The sequence below is a fragment of the Mauremys mutica genome, chromosome 19 (assembly GCF_020497125.1).
Source record: "Mauremys mutica isolate MM-2020 ecotype Southern chromosome 19, ASM2049712v1, whole genome shotgun sequence".
Taxonomy (NCBI): domain Eukaryota; kingdom Metazoa; phylum Chordata; order Testudines; family Geoemydidae; genus Mauremys; species Mauremys mutica.
Window position 1 is genome coordinate 21242020 of NC_059090.1, and position 27565 is coordinate 21269584.

The following is a 27565-nucleotide window of genomic DNA, read 5'->3' on the forward strand; positions in this document are numbered from 1 at the left end:
GAAAAATGTCTATATTTTTAGACAGACAAAATATCCTGTATACAGGGCCGGCTCTATGTATTTTGCCGCCCCAAGCACGGCAGTCAGGTGGCTTTCAGCGGCATGCCTGCAGGAGGTCTGCTGGTAATGCGGATTCGGTGGCATGCCTGCGGGAGGTCCGCCGGTCCCGTGCCTTCGGTGTACCCGTTGCTGAATTGCTGCCGAAACCACGGGATCGGCAACCTCCCGCAGGCATGCCGTCGAAGGCAGCCTGACTGCCACCCTCAGAGCGACCAGCAGGCCGCCCCAGGCATGCGCTTGCTGCGCTGGTGCCTGGAGCCGCCCCTGCCTGTATACTACACAACCAAACTCTCTTCCTCAAACTCACTTCCTTCAGTAAGTCTTCCACCACTGATCACCACTCTTGCACCCTCCTGGAACTAAAATTTTTTATTTTTAAATTACTCTCACTCCCCAAGAGGAAATTAACAAGATAGGTAGCTAACAATGAGTATGTATATCATGATCTTTTACTATTCTCCACCATATTCCCCCAATCCCTTCCCCACCCATTGTATATATCCCTCGCATGCTGTAGTAAGTCAAATTTAGGGTACTTCTGCCCTGCACACTTCTCTCGGTGCTGTGTATGTAGAGTACATACCTGCAGAGCCCCATAGCATGAGTATAAACAGCAGCATAGCGAATGAGGCATAGCTTAGGCAAGAAGAGTAAAGACACGTCTGAAGGGTGGAGGTATCTATGCGACTACAATACTATATAGGTTCTCTATTCACCCAAACTGTGCCTCCCCATCTACACTGCTAATTTTGGTAGTATAGTGTCCTGCTGCTTTCCTGCTGCTGGAGCCATTCCCCCCTGCAGGAAAGACTCCCCCCCCAGTGGGGAAAGGCTCTGCCAGCTTCCACTGCTGGAGCCTTTCCCTGCTGCCGCCCCACCAGAGCCTTTCCCTGCTGCCAGAGCCTTTCACTGCAGTCCGGGAAAGGTTCTGGCAGCAGGACACTATACTGCTAAAAATAGCAGTGTGGATGTGGGAGGTGGTGCTTGGGCATGTAGAAAGCCAATATATATGCTAGGGTTCTAGCAGGCCTCCACTTGCTGAAGCAGTGCCTCACTGGCTACACGGCCATTTATACCCATTCTAGCTGTGGGTTTAGTGTCTCTACTCTATATGCCACTGCAAGTGTAGACCTCCCCTCAAATTTGACCTCCATTAGTTGCAATAAACACTACTCTTTCAGAAAGTCTCAGTGACAGCAGCCATGCCAAAAGGAACCCAGTTACCATGCAATCTCTTTAAAGCAGTACTGAGGACAACAGCTTGGTTACATTCTCACTCCCCAATCCTTGTTCAGCACAAACACCAGCTTGCCAAATATCTTGCCACTTGATTTGCAAGATGTCAGTCCAGTTTTAACCGCGTTAGTTGTTACAAGACATTTGGTCCATAGAGTATTCAGGGCAGAAATATTTACAAGGCAGGAATTATAGTTCACAGAGGTATTTACTTTGAAATGAAAGATACCCACTGACTTAAGCGTCAGTCGGAAATCTTTGCATTTGATACTTCCATGGCCCTAATTGCTCTATAAAATATGAAAGAGTTCCTGAATTTAAAAGGGCAATACAGTTTCCTAATTAATATTTGCTTGACGTGTTTATGGCAACCCCTTACAGTTAGATTTGATGCCTATCTGAAGAAAGCAGAAATCTGAATATCTGTATTTTAAACAATTCCAAGGATAACATGAAGATGACGTGCAAAAATACCTCCAGTGCTAAGAATGAGGGATTGATCATGCTCGACAAAGGAGTTTAAAAATGAAAATATTTAAACAATATTCTGTTCTCTGACCTGCCCAGTGCCTGGTTGAGAGCTCTGTAAGCTTGAATTTCATACCACTGGCTCCCTGGTAAAAGGCCTCTTGTCTTTGAGTGCTGGTCATTGTATTTCCTCTTTAACTCAACCTAAAAATAAAGTCAAAATATTATTTTAAAATATTTCTCTTTGCAAAATTATACAGTAAAATTAAAAACACACCAAATTGGTTAATCTATTGGGTATGAGAGAGTGAGGGAGGAGGCTGTTAGATAGAACACTGTGTTAAAAAAATCTCTTCCTTTCTAGAGGAAATTTCATCTAAGCCCTGCTTAAACCACAGATGAAAATGAGTTTGGTGGTCCCATCTCAGATCCTATTTGTTCACAACAAACCACTAACCAATTAAGGATAATGACCATTCTTTGCTTAAGATTAGACTAGCGCTGTCTCAGACTAAAGGCAGAGCTGTGTGCCTGGTAATAGCTAGTATTAGTGTCATTTGCATAAGAACCACCGTTCATCAAATATAATTGAAATAATATTTTAATACTAAGCTTCTAGCTCTCATTTTGCAAAAATATCATAACATTCATAATTGAAAGTTTTATCACAAATTTTTAGAATGTGCAAAGTGGAGATAATTTTGGACACGTGTTTTACTGTATAGATTCATCAGTGTTTATATATTTCAGTTCATAGAATCATAGAATCTCAGGGTTGGAAGGGACCTCAGGAGGTCATCTAGTCCAACCCCCTGCTCAAAGCAGGACCAAACCCAACTAAATCATCCCAGCCAGGGCTTTGTCAAGCCTGACCTTAAAAACCTCTAAGGAAGGAGATTCCACTACCTCCCTAGGTAACCCATTCCAGTTCTTCACCACCCTACTAGTGAAAAAGTTTTTCCTAATATCCAACCTAAACCTCCCCCTCTGCAACTTGAGACCATTACTCCTTGTTCTATCATCTTCTACCACTGAGAACAGTCTAGATCCATCCTCTTTGGAACCCCCTTTCAGGTAGTTGAAAGCAGCTATCAAATCCCCCCTCATTCTTCTCTTCTGCAGACTAAACAGTTGTACAGCAAGTGTTGATGCTGTAATTTCTAAAAAATACAGTTTGAGTTTAGGACCTATTTTCCAGTCTTTGAGAAATTACAGATTAGCTTATCAACAGACCTAATAAAAGGCAGTAAGAATTTTTATATATTCTACATAAAGTTTACAATACTGAACATTGTTTCAGTTGAACATTGCAAAGGATTTGTGTAATCACTCTGAGCTTTTATGTCTACAAATAGAAATTGTATCTACTTAACCATGAATGATCTAAAACACTACAATATCCAAAACTTACTTGATTGATTGCTCTCTATTAAAATTCTAAATAATATTTCTGTTTTTCAGGCATAATTCATGTTCTTCACTCTGCTCATTTTACTCATACGTAATATGTGGTTCACTCAGTAATAGCTTATCACTCACAATACAGTAATCATATGTTTATCCAGACCTCAGTGGCCTGCTGGTAAAAGAAGGATAATCACTAAATTTGGTCATGTCCATCATTTTCAAGTAGCAGTCTGAGACTGAAAGGCACTATGACTTTTGCCATGCTATACAACACCATCCTCATTTCATTCCTTACAGCAGGCAGCAGAGTACTCCAGTTGCTAAGATCACATACCATCCAAGCTTACCAGGCTACCGGAACACATCTACTCGTATCAAACACAGCTAGTTTCTGTCAAGGAATACACAGACATATGCAACGGTTTAATATTGGGAATAATTCCCTCAACACCTGGCAGAACTGCAGAAAATAAACTGTATGTAGTGTAGTTGTAGCTGTGTCAGTCCTAGGATATCCTTTATTGGACCAACTTCTGTTGGTGAGAGAGACAAGCTTTTGAGAGAACTGACTTGAAGAAGTGCTCTACGTAAGCTCGAATGCTTGTCTCTCTCACCAACAGAAGTTGGCCCAATAAAAGATATTACCTCACCCACCTTGTCTCTCTAATATTCTGGGACTAATACATCTAAATCACCACAGCATGCATGGGAAGTAAATGTAATATTTGGGCAAAGGAGGGAACACTTCTGAAGTACTAAGATGTTTTTTAAAAAAGAAAAGGAGAAAGTAAATGAAATAAATAATAAATTTCTGCTCTATAATCTGAATTCAAAGGCATTTCTTTACATACACCCTGGACTGCTGGAGCAGCTGTGTAGTATGTTGCCAGCTAGAGAAGAGGGCTAGGGTCTCCAGGGCTGGGGTCAGTAAGGAGTGGTAAGCCTCCTGGAGGAAAAAGGCTGCTCCCCCAGGTAAATGGAACCTCTCCTCGCTAGTCAAGGAGCAGTGCTGATATCAGCTACAAGAGAAAGCCCTTGCCATCCCATTTCAAACAAGGGGATAATGATTATTAAAGGTCCATTCTGAGAATCTGAAGAATGATCTCTTATTTGGAAAATATATCCAGCTCCAATATATATTTTCAAAATGTATTGGTTTAAAAAAAGACATAAAACTACACAAGAAAGGTTCTTTTCACTGCTCTTTTGCACAGTATTAACCTTTTTAAACTGACATCTAAAAGGACACGCTTCAGGAGAGAAAACAGCAGACTTCTAACCACATCTGACAGGTAACTTTCAACTTGAATTTGGGTAAGAAATTTTATTTTGTTTACTTATGCCCTTTGAAACAGCCTGTCAAATTTACAAATTCAATCTTTACAGCCAGAAAGTAAATTCAGTTTGATTTCACAGATTTAATATTTGTTCCAGTCACTCAGAATTTATTGACTGGTGCATAAGGTTTCCTTTGTTATTTTTGAAACACACAGAAGCCTTTTCCCCCAAATAGTTTGTAAACATTCATATAATTCTTTACAAAAAACTTTAAACTGTAATTACACATATCTGTGTATTATCATCCATGTAATCGCAGTTAGAATAACCAAAGACAGTACTTTTAAAGGATTTGAGGTGGAGAATAAAATGTAGGAAACAATCTAAGAAGTGGGTAAAGCTAAATGAATATTTTAAAATATGAAACAGTCACAAAATACTTCTGAAAGTATTTCATAGTTCTCTTAATCTCATGATAAATTTCTCAACATGATTTCTTCACAAAGGCTTTTGTCAACATTAATACATTTATCATTTCTATAGTTTCTTGCTACTTTGAAAGTCTTAGTAAAGCAATATTAGAATAACTTGTCATTCTGTTTTACACCAATTACAATTATTGCAGGCAGTGTCACATCTACACACAGAGGTATATTCATATAAATAAAGTCAGCAAAAACACTGTCACATCAGATAACAAATATTGAGGTCTATATATTAATTATATGAACAATGGATGACAAATAAAGTATTCCGTTTCTCTCACTCTAAAGATCAGGTTTCAGCATGAAGTGACTATTTAGATTGCTGAGGGTTAAGGATTCATTATAAGTCTAGTAAAGGTAAAAGGCCAGTGCATGTCATTTTAAACCAATCAGAATCTATTTCATTGTATAACTCTGCATTATCAGGCATCAAATCAACACCCAATTCGAAATGACATGATGCATATGTGAAAAAGCCAGTCTCTCCTGCTAGCAAATATCCTAAATGTGCAGTAAACCACAGGCTAGAAGGGATTAGTTAAAATGTCAAAAGACAGCCTTTTACTTTTACCTGTTCATCCTTAAAAATATACTCTTAGCTATCAGGCATGCTTTACAGACAAATAGTTTCAGCAAGCAGCAGCAGAAGGCCTATGGCAAGCTCTGCCATCTTGCAGCTGTCACAGAGATTAGTCTTTGATCTATCTGGGAGGTCATGGTCACAGTCACATTAGCTGAAGTCTAACAACATTATACCTGTTAACTACTCTTTCTTTTAATGCTTAATTAGACAGACTTTCCCCCATTATGGAAAGTTTAACTGAGAAATTTGCTGAGTTTCAACAAAAACTAAATGACATAAACAAACTTTGCTTACTGTGATTTGGAGAGATTTTGCGGCAGTTTATATTACAATTCAAATGTACTTTACAATGCTTTCCTAAAGCAGAAGGCTAATTATAGAGAAAGTTAAAAAGCATTTTACTAGACAAGCTCTTTTGGGGATGGTGTTGAAGGGTGATGGAGAATGGTTTAGGTGAAATGACAATGCTTCACCTGCGAAGACCTGGATTCATCTTTGATTCAGGTGATACAAGAAATAATAGCCTGGCTAGCCCATGGTGAAAACAGCATTAAACTACTCCATTATGGGCCATGTGCTGAGGTGCTGCTTAGGAGAGTAGCTGGGGTGTGGAACGTCAGAGTGGAGGTTTATTTACAGAGTTACATGCAGAAACCTGTAGAGTGCCTTAACTTGCACTGTGTCAGAGAGCAGCACATTTATTTAATTTAACAAAACCCAAAACATTTTAATATATAACATTAGGGCATGCAAATAGCAGCTTATTATGAATTAATAGCTTCTGGAGAAAAACAACGGTGGGATGATCTAGCCACAGCAACATTTTATCCTTTAAATTGTATACTTTTAGTTTAATGTTCAGTAAATAAAAAAAAGTTTCCCTTTATGGCAGTTTCATATAAAACTGAGGTGAATATAAGTGCATATGACACTAGAAGTTTAAGATACCGTCACATAAACAATATATATGAGAAATATTACACTGTCTTATTCACTCATGATAAGCTCTTTAGGACTAAGAGTTCAACCCATAAATAAGAATAAGAACTAATCTGTTAAAACTACTGATTAAAACTATTAAGAAAACTTTACTTCAGTAAAAATAAACACATTGTCCACCAGACACTCACGCAAAATGGTTTTATCTTCAGCCAAGGATAGGGCCTTAGACCTAAACAGTTTATAGCAAAACCAAACTGGAAGAGAGAGAATGTGCATTAGGAGCGTTTACTGTTCAATATCAGCATACCATAAACACAAGTATCAGTATAAATATCACAATATAAATTTCAATGGCTAAACTAAAGTACAAGATCTTGTATGCCGAGTAACTTAAATAGACAAAATCAGTATGGTTGTGTTTTATTTTATCTGGCATATTTTCAAGATTTTTAGAGGCAGTATTTTATTTAACCAAATGCAGTGCTATATTTTGCTAAAATGGAAAAAAAAACCAAACTGGGTCTCTGCCAAAAGTTAAAAAGTCAGGCTCACTCTTAGATATAACAGCACTTCAGAAACTATTTTTTCCAACTGTTCTCTATCTTCCCTTTTAAATTACAAACTGATACACAACAGAAAGAACACTGAAGACAAGGCAACAACTCAGCATTGTAATGACACAAATGTAAACACCAAAGGCAGCACTGATGAAAACCCTGACCAGAAACCTGCCACCTTCTTTATAGTATCACTTGGTAGTGCTTTGAGAGTCACTGCTAAAGAGACTAGAGATAGGATGATTCCAGATTGGATAAGGCTGAACAAATATTGACACTCTACCAATATATTTGTGCATTTATATGGGTACACACATACATATTCCCTCCCCTACATCCATCTGCCGCAGATTTAAAAAGCAAAATATATATTAAAAAAAAAAGGTCTTAAATCTATCTTCTTAAAATCTCATGTCCAGTTAGGGTCTGTCTTCATACTCGTTCAGAACATACTTGCCATCTTGTCACCCTCTTGATGAATGCCAAGTGACCATAAAAGTTTGCGAATGTAGGAAAGTGAAAGACATCATATCCCTTATTTTCTTTTTTGTTTGAAATTTTTTTTAAGTAGAAGTGGCATTAAACAGTGTAGCATTTAACATTTTTTCCTTCAAAAGAAGTAACAACATCTGTAACAATTAAAGCCTGGTCTACACTACGCGTTTAAACCGGTTTTAGGAGCGTAAAACCGATTTAACGCCACAACCGTCCACACTAGGAGGCACCTTATATCGATTTTAATGGCTCTTTAAACCGGTTTCTGTACTCCTCCCTAACGAGAGGAGTAGCGCTAGTATCGGTATTACCATATCGGATTAGGGTTAGTGTGGCCGCTGATCGACGGTATTGGCCTCCGGGCGGTATCCCACAGTGCACCACTGACCGCTCTGGACAGCAATCTGAACTCGGATGCAGTGGCCAGGTAGACAGGAAAAGCCCCGCGAACTTTTGAATATTTCCTGTTTGCCCAGCGTGGAGCTCCGATCAGCACGGGTGGTGATGCAGTTAAAAATCAAAATAAAGAAAGAGCTCCCGCATGGACCATGCGGACGTGATCGCTGTAAGGGCAGGCAAAACTGTTCTATCAGCGCTCCGTTACAGAAGACGAAATTCAAAATCATTTTTTAAATATCTCCAGACAGACGCCATAGCAGGGACTCAGCGCACTGCTGCGTGGCAAGCGTAACGGAAAGCCAAAGAATCAAATGGACGCTCATGGACTGGAGGACTCAAGCTATCCCACAGTTCCTGCAGTCTCTGAAAAGCATTTGCATTCTTGGCTGAGCTCCAAATGCTTCTAGGATCAAAAACAGTGTCCGCGGTGGGTCAGGGCATAGCTAGGCAATTTACGCACCCCCCCCACCCACCCCCAGAAGTGAAAGGGAAAACAATCCTGTCTTGACTCTTTTACATGTCACCCTATCTTTACTGAATGCTGCAGATAGACGCGATGGTGCAGCACTCAACAACAACATCCTTCCTCCCACCCCGCCATGGGTGGCTGATGGTACAATAGGACTGCTACCCGTCCTCATCATCAGCCTATTGGCACATGGGGCAGTGCAAAAGGACTGGTAACCATACCAACTTGCTTGGGACAGGTCGATCAAGGTCGCCTGGTCCTAATTTTTCCTGGTAGATGGTGCAATATGGCTGATATCCATCATTGTCATAGCAACAGGGGGCTGAGCTCCATCAGCCCCCACCCTTCATGTGTAAAGAAAAGATTCAAGTGCCCCTGAACTAGCAGAGGGATGCACTCCTTACTGTCCTGTCTGGACTATCATAGCAGCTGGAGGCTGCCTTCACTAACAAGTCACTGTGTCTTATTCCTGCATTCTTTATTACTTCATCACACAAGTGGGGGGACAATGCTACGGTAGCCCATGAAGGCTGGGGGAAGAATGAAATGAACAGGTGGGGTTGTTGCAGGAGCACCCCCTGTGAATAGCATACAGCTCATAATTTCTGTAGGATCTGACACAGAGCAGCTGTGCTCTCTGGTTCTCTGATACAGTGGTTCTCTAGTACACTTGCCCATATTCTAGGCAGGACTGATTCTATTTTTAGATACCAAAAAGGAGGGATTGACTCAGGGAGTCATTCCCAATTTTGGCTTTTGCGCCCCTGGCTAAGAGCAGCCAGGGGCACTTATGACAGCAGCAAATGGAACAGTGCAAAAGGACTGGTAGCCATGATCATCTTATTACCAATTTATGGATTGGTAGATGGTGCAGTATGGCTGATAACCATCTCTGCTGTCATGCAAAAGCAAAAGCATGCTGCTGTGTAGCGCTGCTGAATCACCTCTGTCAGCGGCATCTAGTACACATACGGTGACAGTCACAAAAGGCAAAACAGGCTCCATGATTGCCATGCTATGGCATCTGCCAGGGCAATCCAGGGAAAAAAGGCGCGAAATGCTTGTCTGCCGTTGCTTTCCCAGAGGAAGGAGTGACTGACGACATTTACCCAGAACCACCCGCGACAATGATTTTTGCCCCATCAGGCACTGGGATCTCAACCCGGAAATGCCAAGGGGCGGGGGAGGCTGCGGGAACTATGGGATAGCTACGGGATAGCTACCCACAGTGCAACGCTCCAGAAATCGACGCTAGCCTCGGACCATGGACGCACACCACCGATTTAATGAGTTTAGTGTGGCCGCGCGCACTCGATTTTATAAAATCTGTTTTACAAAACCGGTTTATGCAAATTCGGAATAGTCCCGTAGTGTAGACGTACCCTAAGACTAAATAGTGAACATGTAAAGACCAGGGTACATCACAGAACACGTTTCACTCCTCAGTAGGTTCACTAAAAGCTGTATCTAAACACACAGTCTCAATTTGTTAACCCATAAAGACTGAGATATTAACAGTAGGACACTACTTTCAAATTGGTGCAGTCATTTCATGGGCAAACAAAGGCTTGAAATATGCAAATGTGTATCACTTGTAACCTGTCAAACCAGTTTCTTTATATGCTGTAGAATAGCTTGTTTTATAATCATACCAATGAACACCTTGCAGAGTGCTAAAGATAAAATCCAGATTACTTAATACAGATCATTCTACTTCACTTTCACACACAATTGCCACATTTTTCTGTTTAAAAAAAATCTTCATGTGTGTATAGCGTTTAAAGATATGCTAAGGGTCAATATTATCTTTCGATACGATCAAGTCTTTGTATTGCTTGGTTATCTATAGAATGCTGGGCTGTCTCTCTCTGTCGCCACCCACAGTATTCTGTAGCACTGCTTTGGGCTGGATAATCAGACAGGCTCAACTGTGTGCAATCATATCGCCCTCTAGTGGCTGAAGCTTACTGAGGCTATAAACTAATCTTACTACACGAGCATAAATATTTCACAAGTTGACATTAGCAGTTTTTAAATCTAATTTATTTTTAAAGGTTTAAAAGGCCCACAAAAATTATCCGCCTTAATGTATGGGCATGAATGTGAAATAAAAGAGCACGAATAGTGCAAAGCTATCTGAACTCCAAAATATTTTAAGTAATCAACTCCCTTTTTTTGACTGCCACTTAGAACGTCAGGGACCTCCCAGTCCCCACCATGCAAATCTCAACTTCTCCAACATACACATTTTAGGGTTTTTTTCTGTAACAGTAATCGAGAAGAAAGGGTCTCATCTCTGTGGTTATATCTGCAGCTCCAGAACACAGCACCATATCATTCAAATCTCTTGCATTTTGCAGACTGCTTCTTCCATACAGTACAACTCAAAAATGATTGGGCTGTGGAGTTCATGGGATTTGAGTGGAGCAGTACATGGGGGCCAATGTCTCCTGTAATGGAGATGGAATCAAAGCTAGTAAAAAATCAAGGAAATTGGCAGAATGGAAATAGAATGAGATAAAGTCACAACAGGGAAGAGAGGCTGTAGAGAAAAAAATCACTGAGGCAATTTGATAGACTAACCCCATAATTCAAAACTATAAATATGAGGGAGCACCTGTAGACAACTATTATCCTCCTGCATCTTATCATTTCTCTATGTATCTTTCTGTGCCAGAACAGTATTAACAACTACATGTGAAGAGACATATTTCTCTTATTTTTGATCCACAAAGTGCCTTTTCACTTGAAGCACTTCATTCATTCCCAAGTATTCTCACTCTTAATCCCAGTGACAAAGACTGTAGGAAAGGCTTATATAATGTTAGAGCCACTGAACACTTTTAGTATTGTCAACGACAGCATGTGGCATCTCAGAGATCTTGAAGTTTTGCGGTTTGACAAATCATCTAGCACATTCACCCCAGGCCCATCTACTCATCTCAGTCTTGTAGGCTTTGAGGGACTGTGAACAAGTGACTTGATTAAAATCTAATGCAACCAAAACTCTCCTCTGAAGAGAAAATTCAATCCATTTCCAGTGAAGCAGAAGTGAAAAAAATCAAACAGCTTCCCTTGAGGTACAACGCTGCTGCATACGCTCAGTGCCACTGCGTCTAAGGTGAAGTGGTAAGTGTCAGTCATCCTTACAAATCCCCAAGGTGATAGCTTCACTTTTAAAGCCTTCAACATTCTTTGACAGTAAAGTAAAAACTTAAAGGTCAACACTACTTGCTAAGGACAAGATAAACACAAGAAAATCACTTTGGAATTTTTCATGGATCAGAAAAGTAAACTATTAAAGGTAAAAGAAAAGTTTTGATTTGCTCTATTATTTATCCAAAGGCTTAACTGAGGGATATATTTAGGGATGACTCTCTTAATCTGCGCCAACATATTGACATTACTGTTGCACCAACAGAAGAGAAATGCCATCCACCAGCCTTGTCTGATAATCTGAACTTAAATGTTATCTTTCTAAGCCAGAGGAATTCTATAGTTTACAAAATTTTGCAGATAGTTACCAAAAACCCAGCCTCTACTATCCATAATTTTTTATTTACATAAAAACTTTTTGCAGCATAATTAGTACTGGGAATAATGGTGGGAGAGGAGTTATTTTTCAGTATTTGCAAAAAAAATTTCTTTAAGGCAAATGGTGTATAGTCTCTCTAAAATTTCTTTCTGCTTCAGGCTAATAAGCAAAATTGAAAGCAAGCACAGCTTACACTTGTTGAATGGCTTTTAAAATTTTAGAGACAAAAACAAAAAGCACTCTGAAGTTTTAACACTCCTTTTTGGCCACACTCTCCACAAAAAGTGGCTCACATGCCAGAGCTAAAATTTTGTCTACATCTGGTATTTTAAGTGGGCTAAACCTTAACTTATTTTCCTCCAAAGAGAAAAAAAACTGAGAACAAGAGCAATATCCTCCCAACCACCTTGACAAAATGCGATTTTTTACATACCACAGTCCTCAGTAACCACTGCCATTGTTACTATACTTTACAACAGGGGTAGGCAACCTATGGCACGGGTGCCGAATGCGGCACGCAAGCTGGTTTTCAGTGGCACTCACACTGCCCGGGTCCTGGCCACCAGTCTGGGGGCTCTGCATTTTAATTTAATTTAATTTAAAATGAAGCTTCTTAAACGTTTTAAAAGCCTTATTTACTTTACATACAACAATAGTTTAGTTATATATTATAGACTTTTACAGAAAGAGACCTTCTAAAAATGTTAAAATGTATTACTGGCACGCAAAACCTTAAATTAGAGTGAACAAATGAAGATTCGGCACACCACTTCTGAAAGGTTGCCGACCGCTGCTTTACAATAACAAGCTGAAATAATTTATGGTACCTGGTTGCAAGACAATCACATAATGCCAGTCACCTTGAAAACGTAACACACACATAATTAGTAATCTTTTAATACTCACAATCTGAATATATGCCTCTTGAAATTTCAAACTATGTCCCCCAATCACTGTTATTGTAAATCTGGGGGCTTTGCTAATATAATGTTGTGCATTGCAATCCTCTACAAAAAATCAAATCTATTCATCACAACCTTTACTATTTTAAGAAGGTATTTTATTAAATTTATTACTAAATATACTTGTATGGTGATGGAAAGGAGAGGGGGGCACATGAGTATCTAGATGGATAGCACTCATATCCTTATTCACGGGCCCTTCCTTTAGATCAGATGACTTAATATTCTTTTTTAAACCAGCTTCTGTAAGAGCACCCTTTGAACAGTATCTCATGTTTATTTTTCCTTTAAAATTTTTATAAGGGTTTTTTATGATCCCGTTAGTGTTTGCCCCTTTTCAGCAAGGGAGAAACTGACTGTACAGAAGAAACAATGAAATTGACCACACTTTTGCATTTGATATCACTTAGTGTAAGCAAAAAAGTTATTTTTTTGCAAGGGGGTTTTCAGTTATACTGAACATATGGTGTTTCTTGTAATTACAGCAGATATACTATTTTAAGTCAGTAACAATTTCCAAGTTGATAGTTTTCCTTTTAAAGCAAAATTGTTCAGAAACAAACAGCTTAGAACTTTCAAAACTGTAGAGCAATAATAAAACATCCAGTTTCATTTTAAAGAGACGCTTTAAACTTCATTGTATAGTATTCAAATAATGCCAAAAATCTTTGCAACAAAATTTCCAAAAAACTGTAACTATGTATCAATTTTCCTGTATTTTAAAATGACTATTTACTTTTCCCAAAACATGATGGGATTAAAAATGAAAATTTCCTAATTCTAGGATTTAGCTATTTAATATTAGTATTTGCATGGCTCACAGTATCTGTTTTTTATTAACTGATTTTAATTGACTCAAGTGTGAAAGTCATAGGTAAATGAGGACCATAACTGCTTCCATGAAGTGGTAAATAGTCTACACTAGTGCAAGAAAAATGAACCAATATTATCATGTAGAACAGAAGCTTCATTTTCATTCAGAATAAAAATGTATTTCAGTCAGCATTTAACTAGTGTAAATTTCTCTTTCCCTATACGAGGAACAATAAGGGAAAAAATACAAGCTAAAAAAGGTTGAGACACGGATGGAAATAAGTTTAAATATTAAGAGAAGTTGCTGTTTATTAACTGGAAATTTCAGTCACCAGTTTTGATTTGTTGATCCTTCTTCATAGAAGTGAAGAAACCCCAACTGTACAACTGAATTTTTTACATTAAAATACTGAGTACATAGCAATGAAAAATGAAATTCAAATGTGTTCCATCATGGCTCACAGATTACACTCCTGGAAACAATAAGAAGGATATTTGCCTTCATAATTTATATTCAAATCATAGCAGCTGACTAAGTTTCTCATTATAAGGCAAACCCTCTTCCAGTTGTTGAATAATATCAATGCATAGAAAGTGTAGTGTTATCCAGTTTATTTTCTTTTTACACATATTCACATAAAAGGGTTTGAATGTTTTTCCTACATATTTTGGTTGAGTAAAGGTCTCACTTAACTGTTATACAATTATAAATTATGCTCTCCTGTAGTATGCTCAAAAAAGCATCTGGGAAGTCGAGAAATCCTATTTGGGAAAGTTAGGTTAATGCTTGCACTATCAGAGTTGCCCATTATCAACATTTCGTAGCAAGTCTCTTTATTTTCAGGCCCCCAAAGAAAGAACAGTAAATTATGACTTGAACTAAACAAGTCACACTTGGCTCCAAAATCAAATTTTCCTACCTCTATTTTCAGGTCCCTGAGGTAGGCAGAGGAAATCCTGGTCACAGCCAAAGAAGTCAGTTTTGGCTCTGAAACATATTTTCCTGCTTCTTTAGAGCCAAACTCTACCACTGAAAGTACCACAGCTTTACATAGGACTTTAATGTTTCTCTTTTTATTTTTGCTGTAGCAACCTGATTCTTAAACGATATGAAGGCATTTTAAATAATACAGAATTGGTCCTATGGTCTCCTTGTCCTAAACATCTTCTTTTTCTTTTATTGCTGTCCAGTATTCTTCCAAGTCTTAATTATCTTCATTTCCATAATATGAAGAAGGTAGGTTTAGACTGCTAAACTAATGCATTTAAAACAATATGTGCCTAGAATGCTGGATTGGGCCAAATGGGGGGGGGGGGAGTCAAAATAAATAAATAATAAATAATAGCCTAAAAGGGATCTTGTTTTCAAACAAACAGATTAAGTACATAATACGAACTACAATTTAAAATCTCTACCATTATTTAAGTGGACTGAACATATTATTTGAAAACCTTTTTCCTCTCATCCTTAACTACCTGAAGTAGCACCTTATATTTTTCTCCAATGATATGGAGAAAATTACATTTAGCATTATACTGCATACTTTACAATGAGACTTTTACCTGAGTAAAGACTGTAGGATTGGATCCATAACATTACAATTCCAAACATACAACAAAAGTTTAATGTAAATTATTTTAGCATCAAACAACATGAATTTGGGATGACACAGCCTTCTCAGTCACATTATTTATATTCTTTAATAACACAGTTCACTAGCATTAGCATCAAATTACAAATCATAAAACATGTTTAGAAAGCAGGTTGATCAGAGACAAGCTATATTAGCAGTGGAGATGAGCCAACACCAAACTGCCAGTTTAAAACACTGGTATCTAAGGCCTCAATCCTACAAACCCTTACGCTTACACATAGTATTAGTGTAATGGGATCAGTCAGAAAAGTAGGATCTATGTGCAAGTGTAAGGGTTTGTAGGACTGAGCCTGAAGAGGCCTTTTATTAACCTGACTTGCAACTGTATTTCCATAAAGCACCAGTGACAATTTTTAGTGACAGAGAAAATCATTAGATGATATGCTTTAGGGATTTGCCTAACAAATGTTCAACACTTGCATTTCCTTTTTTTAAAAGGAAGTCAGAATTAATTCCAGTATCTTCTGTCTTCAGCATATTTCTAATTGTCTAAAGTCTCTGTTCTATCTCCAGATAGTTAAATAGCAATATACTTTTGTGACCTATATCTTTATTATTTTATTATATTTATTATTAATTATCTGCTGCCTATTCAAAACATCTCCTAAAATCTGAAACACACTTAGAAAGTTTTATAATTTCCAATACTTTTTAGCTCATCCGTTTTCCAATTAATTGACTGCCACAAAATCTACAGAAAAGCTACCCAACTATATCATAGGACCACAATCCTAAACTCCACTTGTGAACCTCGAGCTTCCTTTGATACCTGCAAGCAAGGAAGCATCCCCTGAATGTCAAAAATCTGGGCTCTGCTGGACTAAGGAGCTAAATGAATTCCACCGTAGAGGACCTGTCAAGGAGAATAACCTGTCAGAAGCATCCTCTCATTTACTATGAGGGAGTTCCAGCCTGAGGGCTTCCCCAAAGTCAAATGACATGGGGGGGGAGGGAAAGGGGGGAAGGTGATCTCTCAAGTAACCAAGACCCAAACACGTTAGGGCATTAAAGGTTAAAACCAGTACCTTTAAATTTCACCCAGAAACATATTGGTAGCCAAAACAACTCTGAGTAGGGTTATTGCATAATAAAGTACTACTCAATACAGAGGAGGGTGGCAAAGTCTGGCTCAACACTACAATATGTAGGCTGTCTATCTGAGCAATCAAAGATTTTCTATACACTTACAAACATAACTGCTATATCAATTTCTAATATAAAGCATCATATTCTAGCTCCCAACTGCTTTAAAACATGCTCTCGTTTTCGTTCTGAGTTTTTAAATGACACACAAAATATTTAAATGACACATACGAATAGCCATGTGAGAGTGGAATGTATTATCAATCTCTTTCAGAGGATAGAATAATTCCCACACCCCTCCTATATCCCACAAACAACTGGACTAAATATCAGAGACTGATCCGCATGTGACTCAAGTCAAATCAGCTATTCGAGAAAGTAAATTAGCTTCTGACTCAAGTAGTAATGCATTCACCTGCCTAAAACAAATTCTAATTCTTAAATTAGCAGTATCCAAAGAAAACAGTGCCTTAGTCCAACTCTGATGCAAACTGATCACAAATATTTAGATAAACTGGCCTTGAGGAAAGCCATCGCAATGTATTACTTACGGCAAACACTAAGAAGCGGAGATATTCCAAGATTCTTATCTTTGGGATCAGCACAAATTCTATATTTTTCCTGATTGTCTTTGTCACACTGTTTTCAGTGTTTCATGGTAGGAGTAGTTAAATGCGTGGTCTCAAATGCCTGAAAACTCCATAGTAGGACACCCGCTGCCCCAGCCCATAAAGGAAGGAAAAAGGACTTAAGCCTGAATAAATGAGCACAACCATTAAATGAATCTGCATCATAAGCAGGATGGCAATTTCTCTGCAGACCAAGTATTATTTAACCCCTTGGCAATAGGACTTGTGATTTCTGGATGCTAACTGCGAATGTAAAATGCAGTAACGTAGCCAGCAAAGCTCAATCATTTATGGCAATGGGTTAAGGCTTAATTTGGCCCAACTGCCTATGCACTTACCTAAGAACCTCTATCATACACAATACTGCTTAAAGTCATGAATGTATTCTAGAGATCAGCATTGCTTGGCACTCCAATTTTCATATGCATTTTGTAGGCAATACATACACATTTTATGAACCTGTAGGTGCTAGTGGCGCCAGTGTTTTGATCATTTAAAATTAACTCAGCAGAATTTAAAAGCATTAAAAGAAAAGAATGAAAATAGGCTAAAAACATCCTTTCTAGTTTTGGGGTTATGTATATTGATTCACGAAGACTGTGGTAGCAAACCACAGTTTGCATCTGTTAATCCAAATCAACAGCTGTCAGAATTTTTGTAAGCAAACTAGCTTCTGTCTTATATTACTATATTGCGTGTGTATTATTCTGTATAAATTCAACAGGTCTGGAAAAGGGAATATATGAATCTAGAGTATCTGTTTTATGTTAACTTTATTTAATCTCAATCAGTAATACTAAGTGTTTAATCTTTCCAAAATAGGAATTGCAGTTCCAAGTGAGAATTGTGATTTTGGCACCTGCCCTTCATTATCATCAGCCAATTTAATTATAACAGCTGGAGTGCCTCATTTCTTTCCTGCACTATAGTGCACTTCAGAATCTTCAGAGAGAACAACTGCCACCATAAAGGTGACAATCTGAGCTCTAGTGGCAAAAGGAGTAACATACATGAGGCTGATCCAGAACTTTCTGAAATATCTGACAAACATAAAGCTAGGAACAAAATAAAGCATTCCTCAAATGAATTTACAGAGAAGTAGTGCTAACTAGATGTCACTTTGAACCTTAGTTGCCTTTTGCTCAACATGTCTACAATAATAACTAGCTTTCCCAGTATTATCTTAGGAGCATTGCCATGCACCAGCCAGCTCTTCAGATCTGATGCTAAGAGACTGGTGCATGCCCTTCTCTCATCTAGAATTGATCACTGTGGTGCTTTGTGCAGTGGCATATCTAAATATATATACTCAGAGGTTCAGCTGACTTGCAATTGGCAGCTAGTGTTTTTATCCTTGCTTAAAAATTTAGTTTTCTTAAATCTAACTTTTAAAACCAGAAAATATCCCAACATAATATTGATATGTGGTATTTAGTGAACAGTAATGATTTGTATTGTCTGGCTCTAGATTTTATTTCAAACCTGGCTGATGTATTAAATATGCACACACACACGGGTAATCATAGTTTATCCTTGACTCACCTCTTTGAGTTTAGTGTTGCCAGGGCCAGCTCCAGGCACCAGCGCAGGAAGCAGGTGCTTGGGGCAGCCAATGGGAAGGGGCAGCACATCCAGGTCTTCGGCGGCAATTCGGCGGTGGGTCCCTCAGTGCCTCTCGGAGGGAAGGACCAGCCGCCGAATTCCCACCGAAGAATGAAGTGGCGCAGTAGATCCGCTTGGGGCAGTAAAAAAGCTGGAGCCGGCCCTGAGTGTTGCATACAATACCATTTAGACTATAAAAATCACCCACTTTTGGAGATCACCTACTGCAGGGACAATGTGGGAGGGTTCCAACCACTTTACAGAATAAGTGTTGCAAAACTTCATTTTAATATATAAAGGTCTCTAAAATAAAGAATTTCTAATTACCCCTCTAACTTTACAATGAGGAGAAGACTTTTTAGTATATGCACATTTTGAGTTTAAAACACTGTGTGCCAATCTTTTAGCCAGGAGGAAAATATTATGGATGAGAAATAAGTGATTAAAAAAAAAAAGATTAAGCTAGAAACACTGAAAGAACATTGCGCTAGCAGGCACCTTAAACTAATATAATCTTACTAGTCCTTATAGGATTCACTTTTTTTCCCCCCCGCATGCATTTTGGACAACAAAGAAATCTTTGATTATGCACTTAAAATGCAGAATGCATCCCAAAAACTAAAGAAGCTAAGTCAGTTTGGCCTGTCAAGTCCAAACTTATTACTTGTTTGTTTGATTTGGCTTACTTATAACCAATGTCTGGCAACTCTACCGTTTGTTTATTATGTGATATTTCATTTTGGTTGTTAGCTCTGTACAGCTGTATGAGGTTATTTTATAAAGCACCTTTCAAAGTTATGTAGTAGTAATGGTGGTGGCTATCATCACTGGGAAAGAAAAGGAACCAACAGCTGGATGACTGTTTAGTTGGCACACATAGAACACTAATAAATAGTGTTATGAATAAATTTGAATAATATGGGTTCTTATGTTTATTTGGTACTGCAACCGCTATATTCCTGACTGATCTCATGGCATGCCAGCTGCCCTTTAGCGTAAGGGTGGAAACTCTGGACTTCTACACTTAGTAGAGATAGTTACCTCTAATTAGAATTCAAGTCAGTTGTGTATAAAACATTTAATGCACACACGGATATATTTTAATGTAAATACCTTTGTATACTCAGATCCCAAAAGGTAGAAAATCCCTGTTTATTTTGGATTATACTGATAAGGATGACCCTCTGGCTTTATATATCGTAGGGACCACAATGTTTTATTTTTTTACAAAGACTTTCTTCTTGGCCTATTAATTAGTATCCATATGTGCCCAGAGATTAATCAGACACATAAATGCTAATCTTTTCCACTGTATTGCTGTATCTCTTAGTTTTGATGTTATGGAAGAGGATGCTCATGTACTTGGAGAATGAAATTGATTTTGTATTTAAACAATTGCCTCATTTTAGAGGGCTTGAATCCACTTCCAAACAATGTTATTTTATTATGGTGCCATATTTACAAAATAAAAACTGGGACACTTTGGTGGCAATATTTTTTAGGGTTGTGAAACAGTCATACTGAAGACAAAAGTACACTTTTAAATGTGGCCAGATGTTGCTCCTGCCACCTTCTAACTCAACAGCAAAACATGCATATTTCTTGGAACTGGTGGATATTTTCTAGTAAGTTCTGTGCTAAACGAGTTTATCATGAAACAGTGAATGTGTGTCACTGACATTCACTTTGAGCACAAGACCAGCTTTGCTGTTGCCTACACTCTTGACTTCTCTCTTCACTTCAAACACTTTTCATCACATTGAACACTTCTTCCATTGGTCTGTTCGCTACTGGTAAACCAACAGCAAATTCTACTCTGTGTAGAAATATATCTTTGGGTGTAAATCAGGCACCCATAAAGCAATTATGGCAGTAAAAGAAAAATACTTCCAATGTTGTGAGTTGAAAAGTGGTAAATACTCCTAAATTATTATAACTAACGAATGTCAACAGCAAGATATCATATTGCATGTAAGGAAAACGCACTGATTTCTTCAGTTACAAAAGGGCCATATGAAAAAAGAAACAGCAGTCACATATTCTGATCACTGAAATATTGTGCTTAGATTTTCAGTATTAAGATTGGCAGCCCTTGCTTAACTGAACAGTGAAAGAAATGGCTTCAGATGCTTTGGAGAACTTTTAGTTATGGGAACTCTGATCTATATTTTCTTTATTCCTCAGTTAGATTATACAAATCTGTTAGTATCATTTAGTAATGCAGTTATCTGATTTATCTTGGTCATGAGGCAACCCGTGAAATTTTTTTACTGGAGGATGTGTCAAAGTTTTATATTATTCATGGATAAAGCAAGTTGACTAGAGGTATAGTTGAAGGGAAAGGGAATTAAAAGTATGAAGACTAAATTTAAGCTGATGTATTCTGAAATCTAACTAATCAATTATAATTTTTGTGCTTCTATAACACCTAGGAGCCTTAGTCATGGACCAGGTTCCCATTCTGCTAGATGCTGTACAAAGATAGAATAACTCTACTGAACAGGTATGAGATAATTCGTAGAATTTCATATCAAAGATATGGCACTCTCCGTAGCATGCCCTTGTTTTTGGAATTCGCTCCCACTGGAAATATGTCTCAAGCATGTCAACTTCTACCACATGCTGCAAGACGTGTTTATTCAGGTTTTCAATTAGTCCATTAACTGAATTTCCTCATTTCTGCTTCTTTCAGGGGAGTGGCCGAGAGTCATGAAATATGCCACCAGTTAGTGGAGTGAAACGACTTAACAAGCACTCAGGGCTGGTCTATACTTAAACTGTACATCGACTTTTAAGCTATGCTGCTTCAGTTACGTAACTGAAGTCGACATAATTTAGACTGACTTACAGTGGTGTCTACACCGCGCTATGTCGACAGGAGACGCTCTCCTGCCAACCTACATTCTGCCTCTCAGGGAGGAGGAGTACAAACCTCGATTGGCAGAGCACTCTCCCATTCACTTAGCTTGTCTTCACCAGACTCACTAAATCGACACCACTGCATCAATCGCAGCAGTGCAGATTTAGCGGGAAGTATAGACAAGCCCTCAGAACTAAATCTGTCACTGAATTTGATTAACAAAGGACCAAAACTATAACAACACAAGCATTGCAAATGAGGACTAAGATGCACTGACAATTATGTGGCAAAGCTTCCACAGCTCCTGTCTGCGTTATGCCAGAGTTTTCTCAGTACATCAGGTTCGTCTTCTTCATGAATACTTAATCTTCCCACTGACTACCCCCCAGTCCAGGAAGGACTGAAACAACAATCAGGGTAGCAAAGAACCAAAAGTCTGTATTAGTTACATGTCTAATGGGTACTCTTTTTATATGGGTACATACATTGCAAGTCAGTCTCTCTCAGATTACTCATTACATCTTTCTTTCATACTTTATTATTTTTAATCCCTTTACAAAACATAATGGACCTAAACGTGAACCCTTTACTCACACTGATGAGCAGTTACTGACACAAGCAGTCTCACTAAAATCAGTGAGTATACTCACGTGAATAACTTCTCAGCAATGTAAGGGGCTGACATTTTGGTCAACTCAAAGATACCAACTGACCAAGAAATTTAGTTAATTTAGGCCTACAACTACATTCAGAAGCCACTTTAAGATCTATGCCTCAAATCATCATCCCCCCCCCAAAAAAAGCAATGTTCTCAATTTCCAGGAAGAGCTCATTTCATGTAATAATTTCACACTTTAAAGACGCAAGCTAAGCATCAACATTCGCTTTGGAAAAGCTAAATGAAGAGTGCTACACACACAGCGATGTTGAAGGAGGCAATGGGAACTGAAGAGTGGACATGCAGCAACCAACAATGAAAGAACTTTAAGATAACAATGAAAGGATGTATGAAAATCTTTCACCTCTAGGTTATATCTATATATTTACCTCTCAACCTATTTTACCCATCTTAACATTCTTTAATTTGTATCTGTTATTTATTTTCTTAGGAAACAACCTCAAGTAGATTAAAAATAATCTTTTCCCCATCATTTATACTGGATCTTAGCTATCACATATCCTGCTATATCAGATAAATCAAGGAGTAGTCTTTATCTGTGCAACAGGTATAGCCTTTGAAATAAGGGGGAAAAGCTGTACCATAGCTGGTAAAAATGGAGCCAATGGGCACTTTGAATGTAAAAACACTATGACTAGCTGTATTCAAACAATGGTTTAAAATAAATTTATTGTAGTATGTAGTATTAACAAGTGTTAAAATCTAAAAATAGAAGCCACATAGCCTCTCAATTTTACCATGTAGAAAGCATGCTGAAGAATTCAAAATGAAGTCAGGTGAGAGTCCTGAACAAAATTTGGTAATATAGTATTCCATACATTAAGACGTATTTTAGCCATAACAAATTTAAGTTACAAATCTTTTGGTTAAGTGTTTATGTCCTACCTGAAGATCTTTCACATTTGGAAATGGAATACCAATAGTTATAACAGCACGGGCATTGTCATCAGAGAAATCCAAACCTTCACTAACTTTACCTCTGCATACTGCTATAAGAAGTGCTCCATCTTGAACAAAGCAAAGAAGAATTAGCAATCATTTTGGGAATAAATCATCAATTATCAAAAAGCAGTTTTATGATATTCTTTGACAAGACTAAAATTAATACAGCATAATGCAATGTGTATCAGTTTAAAAAAGTGAGCTGAAATAAAAGCACATGATTTTTTTAGAGAAGTATTATGGTAGCTAATATAATTTAGACAAATGATATTGATGTGTTGAATTAGCAATTTTCATATTATGCTTGCAAGAGGCACTATATAATATAGAAGTGCATCATAGGGAAAAAACTGTACCTACCTATAACAATAGTGCTTTCAATTTATCATTTCAATAATGGTATTCTCTTGTTCTCTTACTTACTATTATGCTGTATTGACTGAACTGATATTTAGGGTATTTTTTAAGAAAACGTATAAGGTTAAGTTTGTAAAACAGTGCACTGTAAATATGTTTCTATGCTTTGCAAAATGGTGGCTTTGCTCAGAAATTAACAGGGTAAATATTACATTCACTGTACACATCTGGAGTCTATACTGGACAGAAAGTCTACTATACGAATAATTCAGGATCCAGCTATCTGAGAGACCACTGTTGCAGTTAAATTAGGAGAATCTTGCTGAGGTAATCTCTTTCATTGGACCAACTTCTATTGGTAAGAAAGTGTGCTTTATGCAGAAGTTTCACAAATGGATCACCTTTTGGAAAAGCTGAATCAACCCTGCACTTTCCTTCTTGTTGAGAGAAAAAACAGAAGTGGTGTTGTTGATATGAACTTGAACCACCTGATTACTGATGGTGGTAATAAAACTTTCGCAGCCCAAATGAACGGTTCAAAGCTCCAATACATTTATATGGAGAGAAGTCTCCTGTGATATGCAAAGTGCCTGAGCCTGAAGTTGCCCCAGATTGGCATCCTAGCCCCTGGAGGACACATCTGTTACAAGAGTCCTTGTTAACTGTGGTGGTAAGAAAGGAACACCTTTGCAGACATTTTGGGGATCTATCCATCCACTCATGGACTGAAGCACTCTTGCAGGTTTGCAAATCAACATGTCCAGAGAGCATCTGCTTGGATGGTATACTGAGCAAAGCCAGGCTTGTAGACACCTGAGGTGAAGGCTGGCAAAAGTCTCTGACTTGAGTGAATTGGGTGCACGCATATCTACGGTAGAACGTATATGTGCACAATCACTCAAAGAACAGGGCTCCTGTGAACAGGAGTATGTGATAACGTAATTAAAGATTGTATCATATTGTATATGCACAAGGAGGCCAAATAAAGGTTAATACTGGCATTTCCTAACTTCATAGTGCTTGACTTTGCATCCTTAATGTTATTTTAACAAAGATTTTTGTGTGTGTAATATATTAATACATTACGTACAAACCATCAGACACAACTCCTCTCAAATCCAAAAATAATGTATCATAGTAAAATAAATTGTACAACACCATCTTAGTCTGGCTTCAAAATATTTTAAAATATCAACCACACTTTCTACCTGAAAAGTCTACATTAACTACTTAATGTGAGTTAAAAATTCATTCAGACAACCTCACCCATCCGATTACCTTTTCCTCCTTTATATTTTATTGCATTATAGTATATTTGGAGCAGTGCATCAAAGTCAGCCTTGTCTCCTCCTTGAGGCTCTGCAATGACTGTCTTAACAAGCTCCAAGTTTCTCCATAAGCCAGTATGCATCCAGCGATCTTTTAATTTATCCAACAACTAAACAAACAAACAAAAAATCAAAAAAAGAGTGCCATAGTGAATATTCAGTCACCTAATTTTTCAAAAGGCTCTAAAACATACTAAACATGTCCCCAATAAAATGCACAATAAAAATACCAATCACAACTTTATAAAATGCATATTATTCAGTATTTGTCAATATTAGTTGTAACTTGACACTGGGGAAATTTGTGCAATTCAATGTAAGCACTTGCATTTCAAAATTCAAACATTTATGCTCTCCACTGCTGCAACTCTATACTTACACCCTGCAATTCTCAAAAAAGAAATGAAATACCTTGTGACAAGTGTTGTACCGATGGATTCTTAAAGTAATAAACAGAGTGGATGCAATTCAGTATAAGTATATTTTATTTAGCGAAGGGCATATGAAATGCACAAAAAGGCTCAAAACCACATTTTTTTCATATATTTCTACTATATATATATATATATATAAAAACAAACTGTGGACACTGTATAAATCTCCACAGATTTTTTAAAAATCTGAAATTCACCCATTCAATCCTACTGTATCCTTCTCATTTTAAAAAGAAATAACTTTCACTCACTACCGGCAAAGAGTGCACTAGAACATCTTTATCCAGATCCATCAGAAAACATCTGCAAAGCCAATGTTCCACTTTTATGGATTACATAGTAATGTAATCAGAATTCTCTACTTCTCCCCTTTGAGGAATACACTCAAAGCCCCTACTGGCCCTTGATGACTTCAGGTTTGTCTTTTAACTGCCAGCTGCCATGACACCGGCAAGGCTATCTTCTATATGTAAAAAAAACAGATTATGACTATAATTAATATTTGGCAAGGATAAAACAATTTCATATAAAATTTACCTATTCCATTTTAATGGTGTTTGCCATACACAGGATCTTTCTCATATATAGAAAAGGTATGCAAATGCTTTTATAAACATTATATGCACTCACACTATACACACAGACACAACAACGATGAGTGCTATAGAGATACCTATAAATAAAAATAAATAAAATATAACACACATCCATGCTTCATGGGAACTATGAACTCAAGTGCAGGGTTATAATGAAAAACAATAGCACTTTGGGTTGGAAAAAGACAAATAAGAGTGGGGTATAATGCCAGAAACCATTAATGCCCACAGTCAGTCACTTTCTCTACCCAGGGGAATAATAGTTTTTGCAGGGCAAGGCAGTCTATATATGTTTTATTAAACCCTTTACATATGGACTCTCTAATGGTTCTATAAATGAAATGAGGTTTTCTTCCAAGAAAGCAGAAAATCTTGTTAGGCAAGTAGAATCTGCCATCTTCCCAGAAGCTGATGGATGTTTATTTGATTTTTTTTCCCTCTGGTAATTTTAAAACAGTTGCAAGTTCTTCCCCAGGAGTTGTTTTTTAGTATCTAGGCTTGGCTCTCAACTCTGCTGTTTCTTGTTTTTTAAGAGAGTTGCTGAAGCTTTCCACTATCTTGGAAGTATGGGAAAAGAGGTTTCCTCGGCATCTTTTACCATTTCTCTCCGCTGCCTTGAGCTGTGGTCCTCATATCCTACTTCACAGATATGTTCCCTTTCCAGATTCCTTTTTTCATTTTTTCCATCTCAGGGGCAGGCAAAGGGGTTCCTATTCTATGCAACAAAGCCAAAGATTTGCTAAGGCTACATGAGTGTAATTTCCAAAACCTTAAGCAAAGGGAAGTTGACAAGTTAAACTGCAGCAATCATACTGCTGCAGAACACTATGGGAAAACAGTCACTTTCTTTGCACTATCCCCTGGTTGATTGGTTTCTGAGGAACAGGTCCTTGGGAATGGGTGGGGAGTCTAAAGGAGAACACAAAACTATCAGTTAACTGTTCTCCTTTATATGCCCCACCCCAGGACCCGTCACTCAGAAATCCCTTACATAAAATATGCATTTAATATTTTAATGCTGGTTTTAAATGGGCATCAAGCAGCATTTAGAGAGCAAACATTTGTGGAATTTAACAACATAGAGCATATGCCAAGAGCAGCCCAGGATAGGAAAGGATGATGGAACCTTGTCCATGCCCTAAGAGACGTCTGACGGTGCAGAAAGGATTCAGATAATAGCTTTGGATCTAATCAACAGTTAAATAACCATTGGCTTTTATTACACTGCAAACTACAGCAATGAGGTGTTGCATCCTTCTTCTCATTTGTAATGGGCTTGTCATCGTGGTATTTAGATACTACATGATAATCTTCTAAAACAAGTGGATCTTGAGGTGCTTTCTTTAATCACCCAAGGACTGCCCATAAACCTATTCTCCCACTGCCTATGTAACCACTAACCTTAGACAAATTTCCTGTACTCCACTGAAAGCTTGCAATTATAAATAAAAGACATACCCTTCGGAACTTCTGCATTTTCTTCACCTCATTTGTACAGGGAGGGTTTTGTAAAGCTACAGAGTGCATTTTATCAAACTTACTAGTCTAGCATCTCTGAATCAATTTAATTGTTACTTGGAAATGGTGTGTGGAGAAACAGCCATTAGGCTTTCCTTAATAAAAATCACAGTATCGGCACTATTGTTAGTGCAAAAAGTCAGAGATCCTCAGGGGACTAACATTGATCTAAAAGCCTTTTCCCATGCAGAGC

General features: G+C 37.9%; 1 protein-coding gene across 3 annotated transcripts in view; it reads right to left on the reverse strand.

The window, feature by feature from the left end:
• BRIP1 (BRCA1 interacting helicase 1) overlaps positions 1–27565 on the reverse strand; it is a 189346-nt gene that overhangs the window by 81660 nt on the left and 80121 nt on the right. For all 3 annotated transcript variants that reach the window (XM_044994192.1, XR_006574431.1, XR_006574432.1), the window contains exons 15-17: positions 24775–24934; positions 23083–23204; positions 1856–1968 (exon numbers count right to left, since the gene is read on the reverse strand). In XM_044994192.1, the coding sequence (XP_044850127.1) occupies positions 1856–1968; positions 23083–23204; positions 24775–24934 (395 nt within the window). The remainder of the gene's footprint in view (positions 1–1855; positions 1969–23082; positions 23205–24774; positions 24935–27565) is intronic.